General features: G+C 49.1%; 1 protein-coding gene across 1 annotated transcript in view; it reads right to left on the reverse strand.

The window, feature by feature from the left end:
- RAB29 (RAB29, member RAS oncogene family) overlaps window positions 1-5,266 on the reverse strand; it is a 184,941-nt gene extending 179,675 nt beyond the window's left edge. Inside the window, exons 1-2 of the mRNA XM_069633166.1 lie at window positions 5,132-5,266; window positions 2,511-2,742 (exon numbers count right to left, since the gene is read on the reverse strand). Coding sequence (XP_069489267.1) covers window positions 2,511-2,676 — 166 coding nt within the window. The 5' untranslated portion in view covers window positions 2,677-2,742; window positions 5,132-5,266. The remainder of the gene's footprint in view (window positions 1-2,510; window positions 2,743-5,131) is intronic.
- Window positions 5,267-7,504: the final 2,238 nt, after the last annotated feature.

Below are 7,504 nucleotides of genomic sequence, written 5' to 3' on the forward strand. Positions count from 1 at the left end.
CCCAACCACCCTTGCTTCTACCCAAGCCCGGAGTCTAGTCAGCAACTAAGGTTTATTAACCTTAGTGCTGTGGGGAAGTCCCCTCTTTTGACATAAGACGCGCAGGACATCCTTGGCCATGCCTTTTACAGTCCCCATGCCAAGCTAAGCTGTGCACAAGGCTCCAACTGATCCAACTGCTTGCCACCAATGTGAAGAATCAACTTTCGGGTCACCAGTGGTCCAGGGATGAATTCGGTTTCGAAACCATCAATCAGTCCCACCACCCAGTACACCAGAAGGGATCCGAACAGATTGGAACACAAGTCAATTATAAACATCCTTGTCCAATTTTTGGTAACGTGGATGAAATGGCAGGCTCATTTCCGCATGGTTGTGGATTGTTGGTTAGTTGCAATGCAGCGAATATACAATTATTACTGAATGATAAAAGGGAATGTCCGGTCAAGGTTGTATACAAATTTCTACTTTATTATTATTACAACAGACAGTTCTGGCACACTACAAAATACAACCCAACCTGTAATGGAACACAGAGGACAGACAGTTTCATGAAGGAAAGGGATGCACTCTGGCTACTGACAGGAGGGTAGTCGGTAAAGCAATCAGTCTGAACTGTTCAGGGTTATTTGGTTTCAGCACCAAGGGTGCACAGGGTTGTAAAGATCACTAGGGGCCTTGGGAGAAGATCCAGGGGACAGAACTACAATGTACTTGGTGCATGAGATGATCTTGATGCTCAACAGCATTGAGTCGGTTCCAGGACGCTTTGCAGCTCCTGCGACAGAGTTCAAGACGGGAGACAGCTGCGGGTATCAGGCGACAGGCAGTTCGACAAGCAGGGCTGGATGGACGACTGCAGGCTGGCCTACACGGCTGCTCAGGGTCAAGAATAGGTGTGTCTGTGCTGCAAAAGACCCGGGGCTATAACCCCTCATCCCCCCCAGCAACGCCTCTGGCCAGGCGCATGAGATATCAGTGAGCTATACGCATTCACTGCTTGCCCTTGACTCAAAGTTCTTCCGAAACATGGCACAGGTGTAGTGATGGAAGAAGGACGCACGTCTTCCCCACGGAGTCGCCGCCCACGACCAGCAGCTTGAGCGTGCATGCACTCCATTGGTTGCCTGGCCAACTCCAAGTCTCTTAGGTCTTTCCCCGGAAGTCTTTGGATCCCTGGACTATCTGGAACAGGAAGTGCGGCCCACTCCCTTAGTCCTTTACCGAAAACTCCCCTGCAGGCATCACCCAGGGCTTTTTGAGCAGTGTGAGAAAGAGCGCACCCATCCATTTTAGGGCCTGCACCCAAATAACATGGTGGATCACTGCCCACAAGGACGTAATGAACACAAAAAATCCAGCTAGATCAATAAACACAGATTGCATTCTGCTCACAGCCCTCCTTGTACCGCCCCCTCCATCTGCGCCCAAGGCGCAGACTCTAAAAGTCCAGGAGGAAATTGAATGCAGAAACCTTGGTCAGAGTAACAAACATTGTTTTACAGTTTCTCCGAAGAGCGTTGCGACATTAGCAAACAGACTTATGGTGTGGAAATAGCGTGGTTGGGCGAGAGGGAGAGAGGGCGCCTCCTATTCGTTCAGTAGCCTTTTTGGAAAGCGCAATGGGTTTATGAGCCTGCTGGAGAGTTTTTGTTTTTCTTTCCACTGCGACTGCCGGGAAAGATAGCTCAGTGGGTTAATGGGACTGCTGCGAGGATCTGTATTTACCCTGCAGGACACAACATCACATGCAAGCTCTGGTGACTTAGGTGTTCACCCTTCCAACATGGGCAACCTCTTTGCATGCTGCGTGAGGGCGCACAGTATTTCTAACCCCACCTCTTTTTTCAGTGACACAAGCTTTTGGTGATTTTGAGCCGACCATTACATCATCTTGCGGGGGGGGGCATGCATTTGAACTGTGCCGTGCAGCAGTGAGGCACCCTTTGGGTCGTGGTGTGTGGAATGTCTTGGTGGCTTGGCCCCTGTGTGGCTGGTCTCCACATCTGCCACGCGGGCAGCTGCGGTTCGGTTCATGCATCGCCAGATGTGTTGAACTACAATTCCCATCCGCCCAAGCCGGCAGAGTCAATGGTGAAGGATCATGGGAGTCGCAGTCCAAAACATCTGGGGAGCTGTAGGTAGCAGGCACCTGAAGATGAATTCAATTTAACGCATGTTAGAGGGTCAATGTGTTCCCAGTGCTAAAGAACGCGACAAACAGGTCCTTTTCTCACAAAGTGAAATGCGGTTAGCACAGAGGAAAACTAGATACCGCAGAGAAAGAGTTAATGATCTGTGCCACCATTAAAAAAAACACTTAGTCGATAACAGTGTTTGCTATTTACTGCTGTCTGGTTCCCCAACCGCCCTGGGGTCAAATAAAGCCAACACAACACATCCTCGCTGCTGGCAATAACTTTCAGCGCTGTGATGCGGCGCCAAGGCAATATAGGCGCTAGAATAATCACATAGGGCCCTCTAGACCAATCGCCACGGTGCACACTTACCTCCCTGGGTGGCCTTGTAATTGTTGGTGAAGACCCCGTGGACGTAGCGATTCACCAAGCAAGACTTGCCCACCTCGAAGTCCCCCAAGACGAGCACCTTGAACAGGTTCTCCTTGCGGGCAAGCTGGGAGGTGTAGGGTCGGTGCCCAGCTTTGGCCTTCTCCATTCCCACCAGCAGGAGGCGCTGCACCCCTCAGGACTGCTCCCCGCACATCCCACTCAAGACTCGACCCTGCAAGAAAATACAGGATTCCAAATCTGGGCAAGACGGCAAACCTGAAGGCAACTATAGGATCTACCTCCCGCTCTCCTATGGGGAATTGCACGAGTAATGTCCCAACCCAGTGCCAGCCAAGGGGATAAACCCAGACAAAGAGTCAAGGATTATGTTGCTGCCAACTCCAGGAAGCCGCAGGCCCCAGGGGGAGCCTGCACGTCACTCGGAAAGCCCAGCTATCGCGTTACTCTTTCAGGGAAGGGGGGAGGACTGACTACACTAAGAAACTGGCGAGCCGACCGAGTAGTATCGGTCACACACTCAGGGGAGTAGACTGAGTCTGTTATTATGCCAGCAGACTTGCTCACTGTTCTCTTGGGATATGAGAGAACTGCTCTACCCTGTCGCTTACTCTACTCCAAGGAGTAGAAGAGCCCCGATACTATCCTGTCGCTTCCTGTACTCTTGGAATAGGCGAGGACTGCTTTACCCAGTCACTTGCTCTACTCCAAGGAGTAGAAGAGCCCTGCTATTATCCTGTCGCTTCTTGTACTCTTGGAATAGGAGACGACTGCTTTACCCCGTCACTTACTCTAATCCAAGGAGCAGAACAACCCCGATATTAATAAAAAAAATAATTTGGCATTTATATTGTGCTACGAACCCTCAAGTATCTGAGCATCTGAGCGTCGATATATGAGAACCATGGTGTGTGGTGCTCATGTATCGACCTCGGAAGGATGAAAGGCTGAGTTTGGCCCCGCCGGGATTCGAACCTGCGTTAGCAGCCTCTGCACAATGTCAAAGCGAGCGCTCTACTCGCTGTGCCACTTGACCGGCTATTATCCTGTCGCTCACTGTACTCTTGGAATAGGCGAGGACTACTTTACCCCATCACTTGCTCTACTCCAAAGAGTAGAAGAGCCCTGATATTATCCTGTCGCTTCCTGTACTCTTGGAATAGGCGAGGACTGCTTTACCCTGTCACTTGCTCTACTCCAAGGAGTAGAAGAGCCCTGCTTTTATCCTGTCGCTCACTGTACTGTTGGAATATGACTAGCCTGCATTACCTTTTCACTTACTCTACTCCAAGGAGCAGAACAGCCCTGATATTATCCTGTCTCTCACTGTATTCTTGGAATAGGAGAGGAATGCTTTACCCCGTCACTTGCTCTACTCCAAGGAGCAGAACAGCTCTGATATTATCCTGTCTCTCACTGTATTCTTGGAATAGGAGAGGACTGCTTTACCCCGTCACTTGCTCTACTCCAAGGAGCAGAACAGCCCTGATATTATCCTGTCTCTCACTGTATTCTTGGAATAGGAGAGGACTGCTTTACCCCGTCACTTTCTCTACTCCAAGGAGCAGAAGAGCCCTGATATTATCCTGTCGCTCTCTGTACTCTTGGAATAGGAGAGGAATGCTTTACCCCGTCACTTGCTCTACTCCAAGGAGCAGAACAGCTCTGATATTATCCTGTCTCTCACTGTATTTTTGGAATAGGAGAGGACTGCTTTACCCCGTCACTTGCTCTACTCCAAGGAGCAGAACAGCCCTGATATTATCCTGTCTCTCACTGTATTCTTGGAATAGGAGAGGAATGCTTTACCCCGTCACTTGCTCTACTCCAAGGAGCAGAAGAGCCCTGATATTATCCTGTCGCTCTCTGTACTCTTGGAATAGGAGAGGAATGCTTTACCCCGTCACTTGCTCTACTCCAAGGAGCAGAACAGCTCTGATACTATCCTGTCTCTCACTGTATTTTTGGAATAGGAGAGGACTGCTTTACCCAGTCACTTGCTCTACTCCAAGGAGCAGAACAGCCCTGATATTATCCTGTCTCTCACTGTATTCTTGGAATAGGAGAGGACTGCTTTACCCCGTCACTTGCTCTACTCCAAGGAGTAGAAGAGCCCTGATATTATCCTGTCTCTCACTGTATTCTTGGAATAGGAGAGGAATGCTTTACCCCGTCACTTGCTCTACTCCAAGGAGCAGACCAGCCCTGATATTATCCTGTCGCCTATTGTACTCTTGGCCTGTCACTTACAGTAGCTTGGGGAGTGGGAGAGGCCTGGTGTTAATCTGTCACTCAGAAGAGTGAGCGTACAGTTGCAAACAGGCCTCTCCTATCCACCCGTTCACTGAAGGAAGAGCTCAAGCAGGAGACTGCTGACTAGCACTCACGCAGCCCGGGGAGCAGAGACTGCTGTGCTGTCTACCACTCAGAGTGTGAGCCCTGGCATCCCACTGTCGCTTCCTGTATTTCGGCGGGTAGTGCGAAGCCCCGGTATTACCGGGTCACTTGCTGCACTCCGGGGAGTAGACGTCCCTGCTATTATCCTGACACTTCTCTACTCCAGGGAGTTGTAGAGCCCTGCTGGGTTTCATCCCTCCACTTACTGTACTCCCGAGAGGTAGGAGGAGAGCCTTGGCATTATATGTCGAGTAGGGCGGGGTGGGCCTCCCTCGCCAGTGTCTGCTGCAGCACAGCCTCCTACGTGCACGGCGCTTGCCGGCCACCCCTCTCGCTTCCTGGTTTTCAGCTCCTACCCTTTCAGTTCCAGAGCATGACCACACCCGCAGGCACACTCGCTGCAGCGCCACATGGCAGGCTCACGTGACACTCTCCGGGCGCCGGTAAAGCTGGAGACCAAGCAGGGCCTCGAGGCGCTGCGGCAGGCATTTAAACGAGCTGCTGGCTTTACAAATGTTGCTTGATATAGGTCTATAATATTATGCACGCTGTCTTCCCGAGGTTGTGCGCGGAGATTGAGCAAACGTTAGTTCTGGTTTTAACTTTGCATTCTGGGACTTGTAGTTCTGAAATTATAATGGGGGAAAGGCCAGCAGTAAAAGATCCAGAATGCAAAGTAACACACCAGTCTAGACTAGCATCTCCCAAATGGATAATGCTTGCATTTACGCATGTAACACCGTTTGTTGAACCCTCCTTCCGGGCACTTTGGGGCTCATGAAGGATTAGGGCAGTGGTATTCGAACTTTTTTTATGCCGAGCCCCCATTGAGTAAAAATGGGATGCAGCGTCGCCAGAAAATAGCATATCAAGGTGAAACATGCACATTGCACTAAATTGGCTCTGCATAACCACCCAAACTGCACAGGACGAATGGCATTTGCCTTTCATAAAATCAACACACACACAAAACCAAGAGAGGATATTTTCTTCTAAATAGTGTTTTTGAAAAGGTTAAAAGGTGTGCATTATAAGTTAAATAAGATTACGGTGTATTCTGTTACATGCTCTTTAGAAATTCGTGTTCTTCTTGTTATCCTTTATCAAGTAAATAACTAATAGATTGCTGCATTTGGTTGATAAACAATGATTCTATTATTGTTCTACAAATATCAATAAAGATTATTAAAATAAAAAAGGTGTGCATGTTTTAATCTCCAGAACCAATACGAATGTTTTCCCTGGTACAGTACAGAAATGGGACATTTTATCTTTAGTTGTTTTTGACATTTTTCATCGTGTTATTTAGTGCAGTGATGAAGTGTCTGGCCTACAAATCTGACGACTGTGGTTCGATACCATCGATTGGTTTAATGCATAAGTTCAAAGAGGACTTTCATTGTTTCTCATTTAAGCTGGGCGGGGACTGAGACTTTAAGGAAGAGCCCAGCACCCCATTCAGGTCCCCCCAGGGGGACCCGCCCAACAGTTTGAAGACCACTGGTTCAGGGAGACACGAGAGGAGAGCTGGTGCCTTCTGCATCAGGTGCCAAAAGGCCAGAGGTCGGCAACCTTTGGCACTCCAGATGTTTTTGACTGCAATTGTTGTCAGGCTCAAAGGGTGGCGTCTGGTCTGAAGGGGGGAGTTTGGATAGGCAGTGGCACCCCCAAACATTTTTCATAGGGGTGGCATGGTGAGGTCACTGGAAATCTTGGGGTGGCACACCAAACCAAACACATAACCAGGAAGGGGGGGACAGCCTTTTTATAAGGGTGGCCGTGCCCCCAACCCCTTAGTGGTAAGTGAGTCAAGGGGGGGGGAAGAATGGGACATCCTTTCAGGGACCCTTGCATGTGCAAAACTCCAATACTTTGGAAAACGTGCTCATGTTCTCTTTCACATGGGTGATGGGCCATTTGCACTTTAAAGCCAAGCTTCCACAGCAGCTCACAGTAGAGGACTGATTAATTTGTACAAGAAGAGGTACATTGTATACCCATACAAATGTACAACGCTGCCTACTTGTTTGACAAGCAAGAATGTTTGCAAAGCTCCACTTTTTTCAACATAACGCCAAACATTTTACTGGTACAACCTTGCAAAGAAGTTATCGACATGGCGTGCATGCATATAGATCTGTTATTAAGCAGATGTGGGAAAGAAGCCTGAGATGGTCAACTTCCCCTGTCTGAGCTGCCCAGGATGGATGGGACTAGGCATGGCATGGGGCCACTTAGCAACCTGTTGCTATGCAGCCCACTCTCGGTAGAGCGCACACCTCAACCAATACAAAATCCAAGGCAGGTAAAAATGCACTGTTGATTTCTACAGGTGAGAGCCCATAAACGCACATGGAGGGTTATGAGGCTTGCCTTGCCAGGAGTGTGAACGAGTCCAGAGTGGGTGATGCCAGCAAAACACAGGCGGGTTGTAGGAAATTGAAAACAATTAAGTGCTAATCACTTTTGACTCATGTGACAGATTTGACCAACATTTTGCAGACGATTTTGTATGTCTGCCACCCCCCCACCCTTCACCAGACAGGAAAGTTTGGGAAATATTCTTTGAAAAATAAAAA

This window comes from Ambystoma mexicanum, chromosome 13, assembly GCF_040938575.1.
Source record: "Ambystoma mexicanum isolate Mex_15411 chromosome 13, UKY_AmexF1_1, whole genome shotgun sequence".
NCBI lineage: Eukaryota > Metazoa > Chordata > Amphibia > Caudata > Ambystomatidae > Ambystoma > Ambystoma mexicanum.